Raw genomic sequence first — 19880 nt, 5'->3', positions numbered from 1 at the left:
CCATGCAGAGCTCGGCCATGTGTCCCTCCCGTTTCACCCAGTCCCCTTGGCCCTGGCTGGCGGCTGGTCACACCGTCCCTGGCGTGGCCCCAGCGCTCGCCCAGCCCCGGGGCTGGGCTTTCCCGGCACGGCCCGCCATCGTTCTGTGAATCTGCCGCGCACCGGGGGCTGCTGGCCGGGGCTCCCGTCACCACCATGGTGTCCCCCGGGGGTTTGGTGGCCGCAGCCGTGGTGCTCCTGAGCCTGGGCCTCCTGGCCTGGCGCCTTTGGATGGGGAGGCTGGAGGTGCCTGGAGACGGGGGAGAGGAGGAGAAGGAAGAGGAGGGGATCCCCTTCATCGCCGAGGATGGCTCAGGGCGCTGCCGGCTGCTGTGCAAGCCCTCGGCGCTGGCCCAACACCTGGTGCGGAGCTTGGGGCGGTCGGCGGCGCTGCGGGGGGGCCACTGGCCGTGGCCACGCTGGCCCCGGCTCCAGATGTTGTGGCAGCTTCTGCAGCCTCCCGAGCTGGAGCCGGCGGTGGCCCGGGAGCTCCTGCAGCTGCCCGATGCTGGGCTGGTGGCCCTGGACTGGCTGGTGGGGCCATGGGGGGCTGCGGGGGGTGGCGGTGGGGGGGGCCCCAGCCTGGTGCTGCTGCTCATCCCCAACGCCGCCGGGAAGGTGACGGGGGGGCTGCTGCAGCTGGGGCTGCGGGCGCTGGAGCGGGGCTTCATCCCCGTCATCTTCAACCGCCGGGGCCACAACGGCTGCCCCCTCACCACGCCCCGGCTCCAGCCCTTCGGGGACCCGGGGGACTTGCGGGAGGCGGTGACCTACCTGCGCTGCCGGCACCCTGCCACCCCGCTGCTGGCCGTCAGCGAGGGCTCGGGCTCGGGGCTACTACTTGCCTACCTGGGCGAGAGCGGCTCCTCCAGCCGCCTGGCCGCCGCCGCCTGCATCTCCCCAGTCTTCCGCGGCCGGGAGTGGTTTGAAGCCGGGATGCCTTGGCTCTACGAGTGGCCGCTGCTCCTGCACCTCAAGCGGGGACTCAGCAGGTCAGTGGGGTCCCTCAGGCTGGCGGGGGGGTGGGGAAGGGGTGTCCCCGGAGCCCCTCAGCCATCCCTGGAGCAGCGGGGGGGGGTGCAATGGGTGCCGCTGCTGGCATCGGGGCAGAGGTGCTGAGAGCAGCAAAATGCGCTGGTTAATGAACACCAGCCTGGAGCCGGCTGCTGCGGGGCCAGCTTGGCCGCCACATGCTCCCTGGCCCAGCTGGGGCTGTGACAGCATCTCGGGGTCCCCTGTGTCACCTCAGCACAGCAGCACTGGGTGGGTTGGCAAAGCCCCCAGCGCTGTGCTGGACCCTGGGGGCTGAGCGGGGCCAGCCACCCCCACCTGCGTGGCTGCTTGCCCCCAGCACCCGACCTGCCCTGGGAGGGTTGGGGGGCCACAACCACTGACCCACAGCCTGGCTGGGGGCTGTGGCAGCTGCCACCCCCCCCTCCTGAGGCACAGGGTCCCCGTTGCCCAACACGGCCATGCTGGGGAGGGCCAAGTACTGGTGTGGGCTGGGACGGGAGACAAACCACCCCGTGCCAAGGCCTTGAGCAAGCGGCACCTCCCCGGGTGGTGCTGAGACCTTGGGCGGGGGGAGGGGATGGGACACAGAGGGGCCCCACTGGTGGGCAAATGAGAGCCCAAAAAAATGCAGCCGAACCCCAAAATGCTGGGGCAAACAGGTGCTAAGTTGAGCCTCAGCAAAGGCGGGGTGGGTGCAGCCAGGCACAGTTCACTGCAGGGATGGGGGGCCGGGGAGGGTTTCTGTTGGCCAGGTGGTGGTGGCGGGGGTGGGGGGGTGGGGTGGGGTAGCAGAAGGGTGTTCCCCCCCCCCCCATTTCCCAATACCCAGTGCAAGCGCTGCTGCCATGGCAACAGAGAGGAGTGCTGGCTGCCTCCCGTTGCCATGGTACCCAGCCTGGCACAGGCTGCACTGCGGGGACCCCCCCCCGCCTCCAGCATCCCCAGCACAAGGGGCTGGGACCAGGACCCCCAAACCAGCTGCAGGGAAGGGGCTGGGGGCTTGAGGCCACCCCCAGTCCCTGTGTGCAGGGCTGTGGCCCACGGTGGCCATCCCATCCCCGCAGGTACGCGGGGTCCCTGGCCGAGGCGGTGGACGTGGAGGGGCTGTTGGGCAGCCGCTCGCTGCGGGAGCTGGAGGAATCCCTCTTCTGCCGGACCAAGAGCCGCCCCACCACCTGGGAGACGTACTGGGAACGCAACGAACCCCTGCGCGACGCCGACGAGGCGGCCGTGCCCGTGCTGTGCCTCTGCAGCGCTGACGACCCCGTCCGCGGCCCCCCGGCCCGCAGCCTCCCGCTGGAGCTCTTCCGCAGCAGCCCCTACTTCTTCCTGCTGCTGACCCCCCACGGGGGCCACTGCGGCTTCCCCCGGCGGGGACCAGGGCGCTGCTGGGGACACGAGGCCGTGCTGGAGTATTTCAGGGCCATGGCCGAGTTCCTGCGGGCTGAGGAGCGGAGGAAGGGGCTGCCGCGGCCCCGCAGGTGGGGGGGTCCCGCCGTCGAGCCCCCCGTCTTCACCTGGCAGAGGTCCTACACCCGGTAGCCCCTGGGGAAGGGTCCCACAGGCTGGGGAGGGGGGCTCAGAAAGGCAGGCAGACACTCCGTGTACTAAAATTACTTTATTACAGTTGATTTTTTTTTCTTTTTTAACATTTCCTTTGCTATGATACAAAGGATACTTACAAACAAAATATTACATATGACCTTATTTTTTTCTCTTCTCTTATTTTCTGACAACTTGGTAACAGCTTTAAATGCACAATCTATACAATTAATACAGGTTATATATGAGCTATAACGTATGTTGAACCAGAAGAATACCAGAATACTGACAATATACTGTACATTAAGCCTTATCAGTTAGTGCTCGTGGCATTTTCTACAAGAAGGAAAACGCACACCTGTAGATTCACTCATACCAGCTGGTGCTACCAGACATGGAAGCAGGAAGGAGTTTAATTCCCCTAGTTAAATCCTTCGCGGCCCATCACCGTGGTGCTGGGCCTGGAAACCTCAGACCAGTGTTCATAGTAAAACAGCAGATATGTGTGTGTTTTTTCTAACTAACGCTCCGCAGCACAAAACCGTGCGGCCGGGCGCCTTCCCCCCCGCACCGCGGCAGCCGGGCTTTGCTAGGTCTGGATGATGCCCCAGAGCAGACGGCCACGGCGCTGGGCGAGCTCTTGTTGGGGAGCTGGACCTCCTTACGGAGGGGGAGAGGAGGAAGAGGAAGAGGAGGAGGAGGAGGAGAGGAAAAGCAGCAACAGCTTTGCTGTCATCAGTAGGCAGCTCTCGAGTTTGTGCACATGAACAGGCAGGCGCCGAGGGGGGAAGAGCAAGCCCAAGGCACGTCGCTCCCCCCCGGCACGGCTCGGCCGAACCGCGAGGCTCGTGCCCGGCCAAACCTCCGCCGGGTCGGGCGGCCGGCGGGGCTGGGAGCTGCCGTGCAGTTACCTGCTCGCCAGGAAAGGTTTGCTTTTGTTTCGCAGCCAAAGCTAGAGTTGTGTGGCTACAGGTGTGCACTTCCCCTCCTCCCGCCATGGTCTATGTTGGACTGATAAGGTTACATTTTTGTTTTTTTGTTTTTTTTGTTTTTTTTGTTTTTTTTTTAAAGCAACCAGTAAGTAAGTGAAGCGTTTTTAGTTGACTGGCAAAAGACCTGGCATTTGCACAGAAGCTGCAAATGGAAAATAGCCATCCCCTCCTCCCACCCGCTGCATCCCAGCCCAGAAAATCCCAAACTGTTGGCGGAAGAAAAAAAAAAAAAACAAAAAACAGGGGTGGAGGAGAGGAAGGGGAGGGGGAACAGGTTGGAAAATACCAGGTTTGAGTTAACAATTCCTTGACTTCACACAATGCTTGTGCAAAAAGAAACAAAACAAAACCCCCAAACAAAAACCAAAACCAGAAACATGCTGGAAATAATGAAAACAAATGGAAAGTAATATATAAAATTAAAAATATAAATAGGATGTCTGGCTGACTGGTAGAAGAATAGGTCATTTAGGTTACAAAAAGGAATATACATTCAAGAGGCTCTGAACCCAGTGGGGTAACTGATGTTAAACTTGTGTTAATAGTTAGGCTAGAATTCTCAAGTTTGTCTTTAAAATCTTCACAATACAAGCAAGCTATTTTTAAAAAATATACACTATACACACCTCACACAGCTTCTCCTATCCGTATTACACACGTTACACTACCCTCCCATCCACTAAACCAAGGGGGTTCCCACGGCTAAGGTACGCAGGGTGGGCCCCCCCTTCCCGACCCACTGGTGTCGGTGGGGCAGCGATGGCTGCAGAGCCCCAGGCAGGTCCCTTGGCCCTCCACATCTTACCACAACCTTCTTAAGCATTTACAAGTCACCAAAGGGCTGTAGCCTTTTATGTTATACACACTTCACTTTGTAACGTTAATTATTTACATCAGGGCTGCCCCCTCCCTCCCCCCCCTCCCTCCCCCCCCCATTTTTCAGCTGTTTCTAGGCAGGTAAAAAATGTTCCTGTTCCAAGCAAGCAGGGGGAAGAGCTGCGGGGGGTTTGGAGGGAAGAAAAGCTGAAGAAAGGAAGCGGGTGGTTTGCTTGCCAGAAGCCAAACCTGTACACGCACGTATGCCTCTCCTTCTCTGATCCTTGAATCCTTACAAGCTCCCGTCCCCTGCAACCTCCAGGACAACCAGACCCGGAGAACACGGCCTCACGGCGCTCAAACTCCTCTGCTCGCGGCTTCCTGGGACGCTCAGCAAAGCTATTCCTGAACTTGCAGACTTGCCTCTGCCCCAAGACAAGGAGCACAGGTCCTTGCTTCGTTCCTAGGAAGCGTGGGGGGAGTCCAGCTCTCACTTCGTGGCAGGTCTTGCGGTGCAAGCGAGCCGCAGGCGGGGCAGGGACACCGAGACCCCCCCGCAAGCCACAGCATCGCACCCACAAACTCGCCCTTTGCAGCTGCCACCGGCTGCAGTCGGGGCCGCGCAAAAGCAGCAGCGATGTCATTAACAACCCTGGGCTGATTTCTAAACTCTGCTGAGCTCAGAGTTGCCATAGAAATGCGTGATCCTGGCACTAAAAGCAGGCAACGATCTTAAACTAAAGTCCTTTTTTTTTTTTTTTTTCCTCCAGTAGGTTTAGATGATCTCAGGTTTAAGACAAAAGCAGTCAGAAGGGGAAACCAGATCATTTCTAGAGAGGTTGAAAAATATAGTCATAAGCCAGTATTAAACTGCAGCAAAGAACCTGAACTCGGTTCCCGTTGAGTTTAGCCCCAGAGAAAGCTCGAAGCCACCGCTCTGTCCCTCGCCCTGCCCACCGTACAGCACACGACGCCGAAAGGAAGAAGATTCCACACAGCAAACATGGAAAAAACCGGCAAACACGGAAAACCTGGCAAACACGGAAAACCCGGCTGAAGGCTGGAAGCCGAAAGCCCCAGGGCGAGCGGCTGTTGGCCTCCCCAGCCCCCTGGCCCCAGCGGCCGCTGCGCCTCCCCAGCTCGCAATATTTAAGCACAATTCCTTACAGCATCACTTTGACAAGTCTCGGGGATTAGATGCATGCTGAACTACAACTGGCAATTACAGTAGCTTTTTGCTAGCTGGCACATACTGTATCTATAAATTTTAGTACAAAAACTTAAAAAATACAGAAACTAGGTCAATTTGTTAACTACATATTTACAGATAATTACAACTCTTTTCACTCACAATAATTAAACTAATTGTCAGTGAAAATTCAAACTGTGCATGTTCTGAGGTACCCGTACTCAAGGGTGGGGAGCGGGGCAGGGGACCGGAGGGGCAAGGTGGAAGATCCCCCCGGGTTTGTTCACATCCGTGGGGACAACGCTCAGCCCTCCTGGTTCCTGGACTCAGTGTGTGCATTCAGAGAAAGCAAGGAGAGAGGGAACCGATGTTGGGGTTTTTTTTTCATAGGACATGGCTTTAGGATGTTTTGAGGACGCCAGACGGGTGCAAAGCCAACGGTCACGTACCAAACTGCCTTCCTCCCCCCGCTCCCAGAGGAGCCTTCAGGTGAAGTGCAAGTATTGAGACCCACAGCTCGGTGGTTAAGGTGCTTGTTTGCCGGCAAATCTGATTTACTAAGTCCCTCTCTAGCTGACAAAGGCCCCTCCCTGCCCAGCAAAGCCGGGGCTGAGAGGCAGGGCAGGGATGCAGCAGGCAGCACCATGGCCCCAGCTGGCTGAACCTCACTGTGCAACAGGAACCAGGGTTATCTGCTGCCATCGTTCCCTGGTGGGGTGATGTTTACTATAACCACTAGATCTATCAGTTTTGGGTTTTTTTGGCTGTAAACAGCTACCCACAACCCTCCAAAGCGCTTCATACGCATTTCTCAACAGACTCCGGCTCAATCGACTTGTAAAAGTGCAAACTGAAACAAACGCAGCAGAGGGACAGCGCCCGGCCTCCCTGTCTGGGCACCCACCACTCCTCCATCCTTGGCACGTGGCTCTGGGCTCGCTGCCGGCCAGCGCTGGGGTGGGAAAGTTTCAGGCGGGAGCACAGCTAAAGATGACGCTACTCCTTCTGAAAGAGGAAGGTTGTCCCAACCAAACCCAAGCCTCTCCTAAAAAACTCGCAAGAGACCTTCTAAAAGGGACAGGGGGGGAAAATTGCCTCCAAATTCTCTGGTAGCACAAAGAGGAGAGCCCACGGTTGGCACGCTGCTGAGCTGGCTGGGCTTCGCCGGGGGGGTAAATATCGCAGCTGGATGAACAGTTGCGACTTGACACATGCGAGAATCATTCATTCCCCGAACTGCCAGATGCCTCACTAAGATGGGGTCTGTAGAGGACAAAGGAGAAGGTCAGAAGGGTCTTCACAGCTTGAGGAGCTCGTGGTGTCCAGCATGGCACTCGCCCCTCTACTATGAGAAAGACCAGGGTAAGATTTACTAGAAACGCAGAGCAAGCACCTGGGAGAAGAACAAGGCTGTCCTCTGCTTACCGGACTCAAGCAGCAAAACACACGTGCCTAGGCAGAATAAAGAATGGACCGAAAGTGTCTGTGTGTGTACATACATGTATGTATATGTTGTACACACGTATATTTTAAATCTTTCAATTTAGCTTCTCTTCTGATCCTCCACAGAACCTGCTCTAGTTATCCGACACACACAAAGGTAGAGAGTGTTCAGTTAGCGGCGGCTTGAGCTCAGGAATACCAAAAGTTAGTGCCGGTGCAGCATGCCAAGACCGTGCCGGGCTTGTGATCTTTTGTGGCGAGACGCAGCTGGGGACTCTGAGCTCAGCCTGCTGAGCACTTCACCGGCCCACTCACCGCCTCCCCAGCAGATCAGTACATTGCCTCAACTGCTTTCCTAACGCTATACCATCTTGTTTTCTTCTCTGCTGTCTTCTGACTTTCTGATACGCTCTGGGAGCTCTCTTCTCTCCTTTACAGCACACCCATAGCAGCTATCCTGCCCTCCCGCGCCCCAGAAAAAGAAAGCTACAATTAGCAGGGCAGTATTTAAGCGAGGGCTTTTGACTGCGTTCAGCCCCTGGCACAGCTTGCGCAGATGTACGGCCGTGCGCTCGCCCTCGAGAGCCCTGCTGCAGGGGTTGCTTTTGCTCACAAACAGGAGAGCTAAAAGGAACAGCAGAACTGAAGTGCCCTGACAGAAATGCACAGCGTGAGGTGTGTGTGCACGTATACCCACACACACGTACATACAGAGTATATAAATATATACAAATGAGATACCATATATATATATCCAGAGAGATGTGCGTATTCAACAGAGTAATGGTAGACAGTGGTACGATACAATTTATTGCCTCTCAAGAAATGGCACGTAAGCGAGGTCGAGGGGGGGCAGGGCAGCCTGAAGCGCAAAGGGCCCTTTTCCCTGGGGGGGGTGGGGTGGGGTGGTTAATAAGCAACATCACCCCAGGATTTAGAGGCTGCACCCCGTGCAGGTTACAGCAATGCACGCTGGTCTGGAGCGGGAGGGCTGGGGGGGAGACAGAGCGATGCCAGCCTGGCCCCAAGCCAGGCACGGAATGGCTGCAGGGAATTGTCTGCGGAAAGCACATTTAGTTCTTCAACCCCTTTGAAGCTCACAGGCTTGGAGCGAATGCAGGTGAAACAGAGCTGTGGCCTCCATTTCAGTGCTGCATCCCAGGAAGAAAGCACATAACGTTCGACATGGAAGGGAGAGGTGGCTGCTGACTCCCCGGGACCATGGAGAACATGAAAAACGTGGTCCCTTTCACTGATTTTAATTAAATAAAATTGAAAGAAATTCAAATCAGAAAGAGGTGAAAATGCTGGCTCCTCTGTTTTGTTTTCTCATCTCTGGGCTAAACTACATCAGAACTCTAGATCTTTGCAAAGGGGAGAGAAAAATAACCACAGAGTAAGAGATTTCAGGGGTCAAGCTGGTGATTTGAAAATACTGCAATAAAGTTTGCAAAGTAGTCCACAAAGAAGAGTTTCCCCAGTGTTAAATACGAACATAAAAGATGCAAGAAAACATCTTTGCTGAGGTACTGGAGTAGTTTCCACAATTTACAGATTATAGTATTTTTAAAACCAAAGTTAGGGCATGACTGCTACGAGTACAATATGGAGCAATTGGTCTTACTTTTAAAAATAGAGTTTGCAAACTGATTCAGAGAGTGTTTGCGTCTCTCTAGTGTATAGTTGTTCATGTATCTTGGAAATATACCCGAGATACATTAAAATTCTCAATGCCAAGGGCCTCCTCGTATACCTCCAAAGCACAGCCTGACCCCGAGTCCCTCTGGCTACAGCTGCATAATGGGGTGCTTTCTCTCGAGATCAGGCTTGTTTGGGACAACTTTCCTTCCCCCACGTACACACAGGGACACACACATTTAGACCAGTTGATCTGAATCAGTTTTTGCAAACTATTTTAATTAAAATATTAACTTGTTGGAATAGTCCAGGTCTGCATATGATATACATGTAAAAATGGTTACTACACAATTCTTTTTGAATACAAAAAAGCCAATATGGGATAGCCACCGTTTGGATTCAGCATTCAGTCATGCTTGACATTACACAAAGAGATGGGTTGAAGAGAATTCTGTTGAAGTAGCTCAATTTAAGCCAGAGACTTTGACCAAATTCAAACCATAACGGAAGCAAAAGAATGAACCCACTGAACTTGCAGGTATAGCCTGTCCCTGCTGTCGCTGCTGCTGTTTGTGATAGAGGAGCTGAACTTCAAAACGCTGTGTTAGCACCATGCTCTGGGCACACCCTCCACACTCACATGGTAAATCCCAACACAATTTTGGCCTTTCACTTCATTTTTGGCTTTCTTTCTAACCCCAGGAAAATACAGGTACCTTTCCTAAATCAGTTTCGCTGCATTTCAACAACACTGCAATGCAAAAGAATGACCCCAAAACATCCAATTCCACATAAAAACATAGCGGAGGAAAGGACAGGACAATTCACGGTCACCACTTGCCCCAGGGGGCAACCAGAGTCACCTCCGTGGGACCCCCGCCTCATCCCAGGCTTCCATCAACTGTTAGTACTACAAAGCTCCTTACTAAGGGGCTGCTCAAACATATTTTGGTAGAGTTTCCATCTTTGATTAGAGCGATATGCTACGTCAAGATGCTAGCAATCCCAGTTGGATTCACCGGACACTGGCAGAGAGTTAAGGATCGGGAGCGGATGTTAATTTAGCTAACGAAAGAACGTCGCCCTGCTGAGAGTACTGAACAGCAGCGAGACACTAGAGTATTTACTATATAAATATGTCACGTGGACAAACACATTCGGAAAACCTTGCTTTTGAGCCCTATAAACATATTAAAGGCAAATCCTAGAGTTAGCAGCTAGTGTTTTCTTCAAGATGATTAGTGTGCAAGGAAAAACATTTACAAAGAACCCTGGCTGGTCAGTCCCCAAGACGGAAATCTTTGCCTTAAGCCAAACTTCATCTACCTGCTCTTTCCCTAGTCCCCCAGTGCTGGCTGACCCAGACCGCCCTGGCACTGGCACAAGAGCATGGGGGCATCTCCAGTTCCCAGCACTAAGGGACGACACGATGCCACAAAGTCATTCGGTTAATGAGACTCCCTGACCTCTTTATCGCCGTATGGATTTCACAATCTCCTTTGCTTCCTTTCAGTAGTACAGCAGCTCCAACGAGCCTCTGGAAGTAGTGCCTTCTCGCATGGTGTGATACGCTGCCAAAATATCACAGCATCTCAAGGGACTGTAAAAGTTGTGAAGTATTGCAGCAACGAAAATAATAAAAAGGAGCCTCACATGCAGCAAGATCTACAGTGGTGATGTGGGTTAGTCATCAGCTGGGAAAGAGTCATTGGCTCAGCTCCTCCTGGTACACTGTGGCAACTAAACATTTAAACAGTTGGCTACACTCTACATGTAAACAGGAAATTGCAACAAGCCAAAAAGGTAATAAATTGGTGGATGTAGTGTAACAATGAAAAGCCCGATCAATGGCATTTTGTGACTATGGCATCCTTCAAAATACCTCTGGCATTTGAGACTGATTGGCTGAAAGTCTAACATTTCTGCATGGAGCAAAAAGGACTACACTGGGCTCCAAGAATTATTCTGATGCTTAGCTAAAATGAGATGTCACAGTATTAGCTGTACAAGTGCATTACTTACGCTCCTCTGCCCAACCTCGTCTGAGCTACCAGCAGCACAGTCAGGGAGTGCCAAAGCAGGAATACAATTTCAAACATTTCTAGCCTGTTCCCTCCAGACAGGTTTACCTACACAGTTCTCGGGAAGCTGACCAGAGCCTTCTGAGAGAACGTCACTTCTTACATGACACAGAGCGGGCACTTGGGTAGAAGGGCCCTGCTGAGCCCTGGTGTCTCTTGGCCTCTCTTCTCACCCTTCTTCCTCACCTACAGGTCTTTGAAAATGCCTCTTGGCAGAGGCAATACCCTAGAAATGTATCCAATTTAATGACAAATAAAAATGGAACAGAAGATCCAGCTGTTCCTCCCCTGGATGTTGGTTTAAAGGCAGCTCGCCTGGTTTTTGCAGGGTGGCAGTTCGAAATTTATGGACATGGGAGGAGGTCTCCATTCTCCCTCAGACTTCCTATGGATGGCGTGATAGGGCAGTCTGAGGCCCTTCTGTCCTGTCAGTGTGACGACCACCAGCCAACTCTTCTGACTAATTGCATATATTTCTCAGACGCCCTCCCAAGACCCCTCCAAAAAGTAAAACACAACCAAAAAAAATAATAAAAAAAAAAAATCAAAAAACCACCCCCCCCAAACCCTGCAGCCAAATACTATGACATCCCAGTTAGTAAACACAAAACATAATGCTTTACAAAATGAATACAATATTCCATGTGCACCCAGCTTCCACACGTCAGCACCGCACTGAGGAGGCTGCTGGGCTGGTGTCTGTAGGCAGTTTCTGTTGGCAGACAGCTCCAGTGGAATTGCCACCCTCAGTTATTGTTTAAGTTATGTATAAGACATGTGTGAACCATTGGATATTTGTGAAGTAACACTTGTGCTCCTGCTCATGCCCTGTTCCGTCCGTCCCCCAGAAGCTGTCCGCCTCAGAGCCTGGGGGCTGTTGCGGACCCCTATAGCACTACTTCGAGGTACCCCCTGCATGGGCCCCGAGGGGTGACCCCATGGCTGGGGTCCACCTTGCATTGGATGGCCCCAAGCTTGTGGTGGGCCACCCATGGGATGACCCCAGTGAGGTCCTGCACCCCCAGTAGGATTGTGGGACCAGCCAGAAGCTCCCGGGTAGCTGTGGCTGAACGCCTCGGGGGAGAGATTAGAAAGAACCATATTACTAAAACCTAGCCTCATGCTTTCTGAGTCAAAGGCTTCGATCTCGCGAGCTTGACGCTCCAGCAGGCTTCGTATCCGTTCGGTACGCTCGTTCTGCAACGCCAGCATCTCCTCCTCAATCTAGGAAGGAAAAAGAAGAGACCGTCTGTAGTAGCAGGACTCTGTTAGAGGCATGGCTTCAAGTCTCGGAAGGACTTGTAACAGCAAGCTAATGAGGACCTTCTCCCTGTATTTCTACATAAGGCTGGATCTAGAGCAGATGTCCACTGACACACAATCTGTTCTGAATACAAAAGGGTACGTCCCATAGACCGGCACACGCCAAAGCATGGGGAATTACCAGTTGGAGGGTCTCGGTCCCCGTTCCCTGGTGAATACAGAAGTTTTAGGTATGCAAATCCAGAGTTTGCACTGATACTAACAGCTTGACATAGATTAATGTTATAAGATGCAGCAAAGTCTACAGCTTTCATAAAAGCCTACTGGGAAAGCACCTCCAAACACAGCCAAGCACAGTGCTTATACAGTCAAATACCTGCCAACACAGCTTAATGTGACCTTCACTTTTGTTTGTAGCTGAATCTGATGACGATGACTGTTACTTTCTCCAGGATTCAGTGTGCGAGCCCACATTCAAGTTCCCTCTCCGGTATTCTCTGGCCAGATTTTCTTAGCTCATATTTATCAGCTTCTATCTACCCCTTTCCTAAATTGTTTTCTCATATTTCATTACCCTGATGCTTTCTCCAGGGTGTGTGGCTGAAGAAAGTAGGCAGTGATGTTTGAGTTGTCTGGCAGATTATTAGCTAGATGATATGCAAGCTGGCAACTCCAATTTCTTCCCTGTAACACTGTTCCAAATCAGTTTCCAACAGTACTTTGGTAGGGGCACTGGGATCAGCTCTCAAGTACAGCAAACATGGGGCTACGCCCTCCTGACACCCAGACAGGGATGAAAGCCTTTCTTATTGAAGTCTTTGCAGGCAGGTGGAGAACCAAAGAATCACTCCATTATCTTCTTGCCAGCACTCAAAAAGACTACTTTTGGCCTCAGTGAAAAAGACTAAATGGGTGAAAAGCAGCAGCCAAGACTTTTAGCATAGCTCACTGGCATCTCCCCTGCTGACAGCAGCAACGTGGCCAAGAGGTGTTATCTTGGTCTGTGCTGAAGGTACTGGGCAGAGCGCTGTACTTGTAAGCACCCTCTTGCCTTAGTCAGGGAATATGCAAAGTGATTTCATCTGGAATTTAGGAAACAATCTGCTCCTGCATGAGTCATCTCCTGAGCCATTTGGGGCTTTCAGAAACGGCCTTATCCACTTGCCTGTTTCTTAGTGCTAGGTGAGTGACACTGAGTCTCTCCATAAAGCAGCCTTGCTCACTCCTGCTGAAAGCCACGCAGCGGTCAGCTGCCTTGGAAAAGGCAGAAGAGGAAGAAGGTGCCTTCTCTAACGTTAGCTCTTTAAAATGCTCCACTTGTTTTTCCCAGTCCTGCTAGCTAAGCAGAATCCTCCTTTTTCAACATCTTCAGCATGTCCCGCTGCTCAAAGTTTTCAGTCTTTGTGACAGCGTTAACACACAGAACTTGGTGCAACTGCACTTTGCAGAGAGGCATGCCTAACACACTGCACTAAAATGACATCACTTAGAAACGACCTCAGGATGCAGGACTCTGAAGATGAGGTGTCTGAGGCATGTGGAAAGGAAATGAGTAAATCTGAAGTCTTTTAAAGACACTCTTGGGACATGCTCATTACTGGTGCAACACAAACAACACAGCATCAGGGTATAGCTTGTACAGTGCCTCAGTTGCTGGCACTTAAGGCTGGTGGGGCTGGCTACTCCCTCCTTAGCCTCAGTCAGATGTGTATGCTCCGGTGAGTTACTATGGTGATGGGCACCATCAAAAGTAAAAAGGATTGTGCTGAGAAGGGAGCAGAGTCCTAAGCACACACTAACTTCTGGAATCTGGTTTATTATTGAACATCAGGGACTGTGCCACAGGCTACGTATATATTTGTGCATATAAATTCAGACGTTCATCTCGCACACATACCTGCCCTTTCTCTGGCTGCCAGTTTCAGTTAGCACGTGGCAGCAAACACCAGGTGACATCGCTGAGTGACCCACACCAGAATACTCAACTCTCAGTTCTTCCAGAAACAGAAAGCCACCTCTCCTCCTAAATAATACCCTTGCAAAAGAAGGATGCATCTACTTTTGCATCCACACGTTTTCCCTTGAGCTGCCACTAACTGACTCTAACCCCATCAAGAAACAAGAGACTCATCTCTGGTCCATGACTTTGTGACTGGCAGTGCGCTAGGACTGCATGTATTGCTGAATAAGCCTATGGAAGTTGAAGCACCATCCAATTTTTTTGCTATTCTAAGGCAACACAGGGACACAAATACACACAAAAAATTAAGTTAGGTCTTTTATCGTTTTTTTTCCTCTCTATGAAGTATTATCTATCACCATTACTGATGCCAAATGCTTTGCAGGGGCTTTCTATGGGCAGACACTTCAACCCTGGTCCACAATGGAAGACTTAAACAATGTTATTATTGGTTGATGTGCGTTTCCTTAAGTCACCGACCTCACTTCAACTTCTAACCTAACACTACGTGCAGTGCAATATAAGTTGCTCCCGCAGACAAGGAGCAGTGACCAGCAGCAGGCTCGCCGTGGCAGACTTCTCCGCAGAGCTCCCAGCTGAGCATGCCGCCAGAGGGCAATGCACACCCAGCATAAGGATGTACTCAAAGGCAGGGCTGTGACCGGACCTGTCCTCTTCCGGACCGGAGCAAACTAACTAGCCACGGGGTCTAAAGACAGCTCTCACACATGTGAGCACTGCAAGGGAACTCTGTTTTCACAAGTTCAGTTACTTCCAGAGATTCCTGTCTCCTTGCAGGAGATCAAAGCACAGCAGGACTGTACTGTCTTCTCCGAGACGCTTCCTCAGCTGACCGTGAGGTGGAGCAGTTTTATGCCAACGTGGGCCCTCTACCAGCCCAACATCCATCTGTTAGCCGCTGGGAGAAGTTAAGTGTAAAGAACCTCGAGGCCACAGAGTAATTACCCTAATTTAATAATTGCCAATCAGCAAAATTGGGCACTGTTGCGTGAATGGTGATGGCTGGCACCCACAGGGCAAATCAAAGGGGAGAAAATCTGCAGGAGGAAGGCTGATTGTGTACTGCCTTTCACTGACTGGTGCACTACCCCTCCCTGGGTTTGTATAGGCCACTCACATTTCTATACACACCACGTGTCTGGCACTGCATGGAAAAGCATACTTCAACAAGGAGCACCTTAATACACACAGCCAATTACAAGCTGAAATCTAGGGAGCAGCAGGTCACCCCTGCCTGTGGGTCTGGCTACTTCAGTTTGCTTCTAACAAGCAGAGTTTCATAGGGAAACTGCAAACTGGTCTCCACAGACTGACAAATGGAGATCTGCATTAAAATAATATTACCATAAAACACAGGATCTCAAATACATTTTACTTCCACCCCCCAAAGATACCTACTACTGCTACTATGCAAATTGCAAAAGCTCCCCCTGCCAGCTTTAGGTTGTTATTGTCTATCCTCTAATGAGCTGGGGAAGCTAATCTGCAGCTCAGAGAGAAAGAAGAGTTCACTTTCCCTTCTGCCCAGAGAGGCCCAGCTCCCTCTGGCACACTTCAGGCAGCTCTATCCCAGCCAGAAGCTGCTCACATAGGACGGCTGAGCTGGCAGAAAGTTTGGCCTATGTGTCACTGAGCTATCACCCCAGAGAGACAAATACCCAAATGATCCCTGTTACTATATACAGCAAGGTAAAAGCAATTTCTCTCTCTGTTGAGAAGTACAGTGCAATTTAAGATCTGAAACACGGTGCGTGCTAATGATGCTCGCGTGCCCATTTTACCTTCTGCTCAAGGAGGGCCCGACGGAGGGATACCCTCTGTTCAAGATCACGCAGCTCCCGATCATGCTGGGCTTCTGCCTGCATCTTGATTTTACTCTGATATGCATTCAGCAGCTCCAATTCTTGCTGCAGCTGCATCTTCAAAACCTGGCACTCTGCTTCCTGTGCTTCATCCAAACGCAGCTGGGAAAGACAGACAATAGAGACATTTCACTATGGGGTAACCACTCATGACACTCCGGGGGAGGACTGCGGGGAGTGGGAGAGAATGGGATGGGACTTTGTTTTCTTAGCAATACAAATGGTCTCTATTGTACTTCGTTTCACTGAACAGAGGACCTATAGTGACAAAGACTGGTGACAGTGAGCCCACAGCGCTGATGCAAGTGATGCTGATGAGCAGTGGCACCTCAGGAACCACGATTCATATTGCAGAGACCAGACTGCTGGAGGCGCTAACATCCACAGCTCTCCTTTTGCTAGAGGCAAAGAGAAGATCTCTTGCTCCATTCAACTGGATTAACCAATTACCTGTACGAAGGAGACTTAAGTCCACATCCCTGCCAATGCAGGACTTCAGGCAGAAGAACAGAATGACATAAACTTAAAAGCAGTACGATACTGAACTTTTAACCTTCCCATATGTAAATTAAGCCAGCTGCCTTGCCTCACAGTGTCGTATCTGTACAGAGCGATGTGAGCAGGACGCAATATGCAAGAAGTGCAAAGAAAACCACATGTTCAGTTGTAGCAAGGACTCAAAGCATTGCTCATGTGGTCATTCCTTAAAGAAGGAATCACAGAACTTCCACAACGCTTCTACCATTATTTCAGATTTACAGTCAAAACTGCGGACTCCTCCATGATTCAATGAGCATCTTCCACCAGTGGGACATGCTTTGGTTGGTATCACTGACAAATCAAAACCTAAATGACTTAAGACAGCAAGCTGCACATTATTTAACAATGCTCTAACAGGGATGTTTATGTTGTCAAACTTCAGGCAAAAGCAGTCCTCTGGCCACACAGATGCATCGCTTTGCATCTCTGCTAAAGCAGCTTCAACTTCAACCTGCCTGAAGGGGGTAACACCTCTTTCCTCCGCATTTGAATGCTGCTTTTTAGACACAGAGGAATGACTGTGCAGGGTATGGCACGTGTAGCAAGGAAGCAGATAGCCTGCTGTCAGGATACAGATCGGTTAAAATGCAAACATCCCTATTTGGCCGAGGAACCCTGGGTCCCTCGGAGGCGACTCACAGCTTGTGTAGAGAGCATTTCATTAATGCTGTGATCATACTGCTCAGCCAGGATAGCCAGCTTCCGGGTCTGCTCCTCCTTGAGCCGTTTGAGGACAGCTTTATGTTCACTCTTTGGCGTGGTCTCCAGCAGATGGTTTCTCAGTGCTTTGTACTGTCTGGTTTGGATCTTGCATGTATCCTGAAACTGCTTCTTTATCTGTAGTTCTTTTGACTGGAAAGATGGAGGGGACACAAAGAAAAAACCAGCATGTTTCAAATGGAAGAAATATCCATTCAAATGGATATTTAGGATTACATTAAGGATATGAGTTCAAGAATCCACAAATGTATATTAACAGCTACAGTGCAAGGAGGGAAGCAAAATACACAAGAGGCAATGACTATTGCTGCAGCTGCTTTGACACTGCTACTGTGCGAAACAATTACAATACAGACACTTTTATAACAAAGCTCCAGCCTAAATACAGCTGTCTCTGCACAAAGAGCCTCACATTTGTCACTGGACTGGATCCAGTCCTGGGTGTTGCTTTTCAAGAAAAGTTCTTGAGGGACAGGACTAATATTTATTAGCACCAAAAGCCATACTTACACATACATGACTGTGCTTGTATGGCACATATATACAAACAGCACTTAATGTTATGAAAAGCAGCAGATCTGGTGCATGGGAAGGGACAGGGAAAAAGAGCAACACTTTTTCCATTGAGTGTTTGACGAAGAGAAGATGTGTTCTAACCCCTAATATTAAGAGCCTGGTTTTCATAAAGATACTAAAAAATGGCTGGGAAAGATTAGACGCTCGAAGACGCACACCACAAGCAACATTAGCATTGGGCTAGTCTGGCAAACAAAATGACTCCTCAGTCCCGACGGAGGCTTACTGGAGATTGACTTTTCCCTTTGCACTTGCTAGGACTTCTGTATCGTTTAGAGATGTAACTCTGTGACTGCACACAGGGCTGGGAGACATCAGGCCTGGAAAAGGCATCTGGCCCTGACCTAGCTGTATGACCTTGAGGAGATTAATTATTTTTTTCCTTCACCTGCCTTACCTGCCTTCCAGAGTAGCTTGTAAGGGTTAACGTCTACTAAGTGTTTTAAGACTCTGAAAAGGAAGGTGTCCTGGAGTTCCCTGTATCTTTCTACAGGAGGGCTGGCAGGGACACTTTAACTAAGCAAAATCCACAAGTGATGAGCGATGCTGGTTAACTGACAGTCAAGTTCTTCATGGTAAGGAAAAACAAACAAAACCACCCCTAAATCCCCACATCAGGGCAGTTAGTACACACTCTGGGTCATTCCCACTGTCACCACCATGGTCAAATCCCGAAGCACTGGGGGCAGGAACAGAGCAAGAAGACCAGATTCCTGTCCCTTGAATAAGTTGGAAGAGCTCTGGGATCTGAACCAGCAAGGCAGATACACGCGCATGTCTCCCGTCAGCTCCTCTGCTGCCTGCTCCTGGCACTAACTCAAGACTCAGCAGGGTAGGTGATAAGCACAGCACTTGTAGCTACCTAGAAAGATGCAGTGGGATCAGATAATATATCCAGCTCAATTTAGACATCAGCATGCTTTGCTGCATAAACCAACAATTCCACTTTGCTAACCTGATGCAGAAAACAGGACAAAAATGTGTTTCATTCAAACAAAATACATATCATGGAGAGGAATACATCACTTTTACCCTTTCTGAATTCACAGGAAGTTATTTCCCTCCAGGAAACCTTTAAGGTTGTTTCCCCCTGCCCTTAAGGGAAGTGTCAGCAGGTTACACGTTCCCATCAGGGACCTGGTCACAGCAAAACACTAGCAATCTGTTTTGTCCTCACTTTCTGTGAAGTCTTGCTTGGACACCAGGCTCTGTTTACAGGCTTCAAATCCAAAGGCTTTAACAACAGGAAACAGAAGGGAGGGGTAAGATTTCCAGTCAGACTTCTGACAAGATCATTTTGACCTAGTATTGTGAAATACCAGCAAGAGGGTATTTGCATCACAATTAACACACTCGAAATAATAACAGAGCAGTTTTCACTGAAGGGTGAATTCTAGTTATCGGTCCTTCTGGTGCTGTAATAGCAGCAACAGACACTGACCATTAAAAACCTGCTGTCAGGACAAAGGACCTCACTAAATAACAAAGGGAAAGCCTGAAACACGTGCCCTCAAGGGAAAACGTTGCTGGAGAGAGAAACTGAACAAATAGTCAAATTATCTATTCAATTAAGAATACTTGCCTGCATTAGTCAGAAGCAAGAGAAGAGTTAATACTAGGGAACAGTCTCGATAAATAGGGGATTGTGCTACAAACCAAACGGTTGTCCAGCAGGCTGCATTATTAGCACTGTGTGTACGCAAAGGTGCTGGATTGACAGCTCAGGCCTGAAATCCTTCACTAATCGCAGAACAGCCACACAAAGCAAAGTGCAAGCTTTCCATGCTCCCCGCAAAACACTCCAACCCTGTCCTCACTGGGAAAGGGAAGGGGCTGAAGAATCTGCAGAGGTGAGAGGGCAGCCAAGCCTCTGGAGTCCAGAGAGACCACGGATCCTGCTGTCCTGACTGCCAGCCAGGGAACGAGAACGGACATGCTGCCCACTCGTGTCTGCACCACATCACCTTGGGGAGGCAGAACCCATTCATGCTAATCTCAGAAGGATCAACCTAATACAGCTGCTTCAGTTTTATTCAGCTCAGAGTGCAGCACAGCTTCCCTGTGAAGTCATCAGCTATTTATACACTATATCCTTGGAGATTCTCAACAGTGATCAGATGGTCCCTTGTTCTCACAGCTAGGTTTTCACTATTTAATATTATTCTAATATTGACAAATCAGGTT

The 19880-nt window shown here is 50.5% G+C and overlaps 2 protein-coding genes across 3 annotated transcripts in view; one reads left to right on the top strand and one right to left on the bottom strand.

Annotated features, from left to right (window-relative positions):
• Positions 1 to 52: 52 nt before the first annotated feature.
• ABHD15 (abhydrolase domain containing 15) lies at positions 53 to 2760 on the top strand. The gene is made up of 2 exons (XM_074845377.1): positions 53 to 1031; positions 2118 to 2760. Exons 1-2 carry the CDS (start codon positions 196 to 198, stop codon positions 2593 to 2595), a joined length of 1314 nt encoding a protein of 437 aa, XP_074701478.1. The 5' UTR covers positions 53 to 195; the 3' UTR covers positions 2596 to 2760.
• Positions 2657 to 19880, bottom strand: part of TAOK1 (TAO kinase 1) — a 74134-nt gene continuing 56910 nt past the window's right edge. For both annotated transcript variants that reach the window (XM_074845374.1, XM_074845375.1), the window contains exons 18-20: positions 17040 to 17252; positions 15780 to 15962; positions 2657 to 11978 (exon numbers count right to left, since the gene is read on the bottom strand). In XM_074845374.1, the coding sequence (XP_074701475.1) occupies positions 11517 to 11978; positions 15780 to 15962; positions 17040 to 17252 (858 nt within the window). In that variant the 3' untranslated portion in view covers positions 2657 to 11516. The remainder of the gene's footprint in view (positions 11979 to 15779; positions 15963 to 17039; positions 17253 to 19880) is intronic.

Source organism: Strix aluco, chromosome 19, assembly GCF_031877795.1.
Source record: "Strix aluco isolate bStrAlu1 chromosome 19, bStrAlu1.hap1, whole genome shotgun sequence".
Classification (NCBI taxonomy): Eukaryota; Metazoa; Chordata; class Aves; order Strigiformes; family Strigidae; genus Strix; species Strix aluco.
This window is presented reverse-complemented; position numbering and strand designations above follow the sequence as displayed.

Excerpts from the sequence above, each read along its gene's own strand:
- ABHD15 (XM_074845377.1), top strand. The coding sequence starts at position 196 with ATGGTGTCCCCCGGGGGTTTGGTGGCCGCAGCCGTGGTGCTCCTGAGC. Across the intron at positions 1,032-2,117 it reads CTCAAGCGGGGACTCAGCAG|GTACGCGGGGTCCCTGGCCG; the intron begins GTCAGTGGGGTC and ends CCATCCCCGCAG.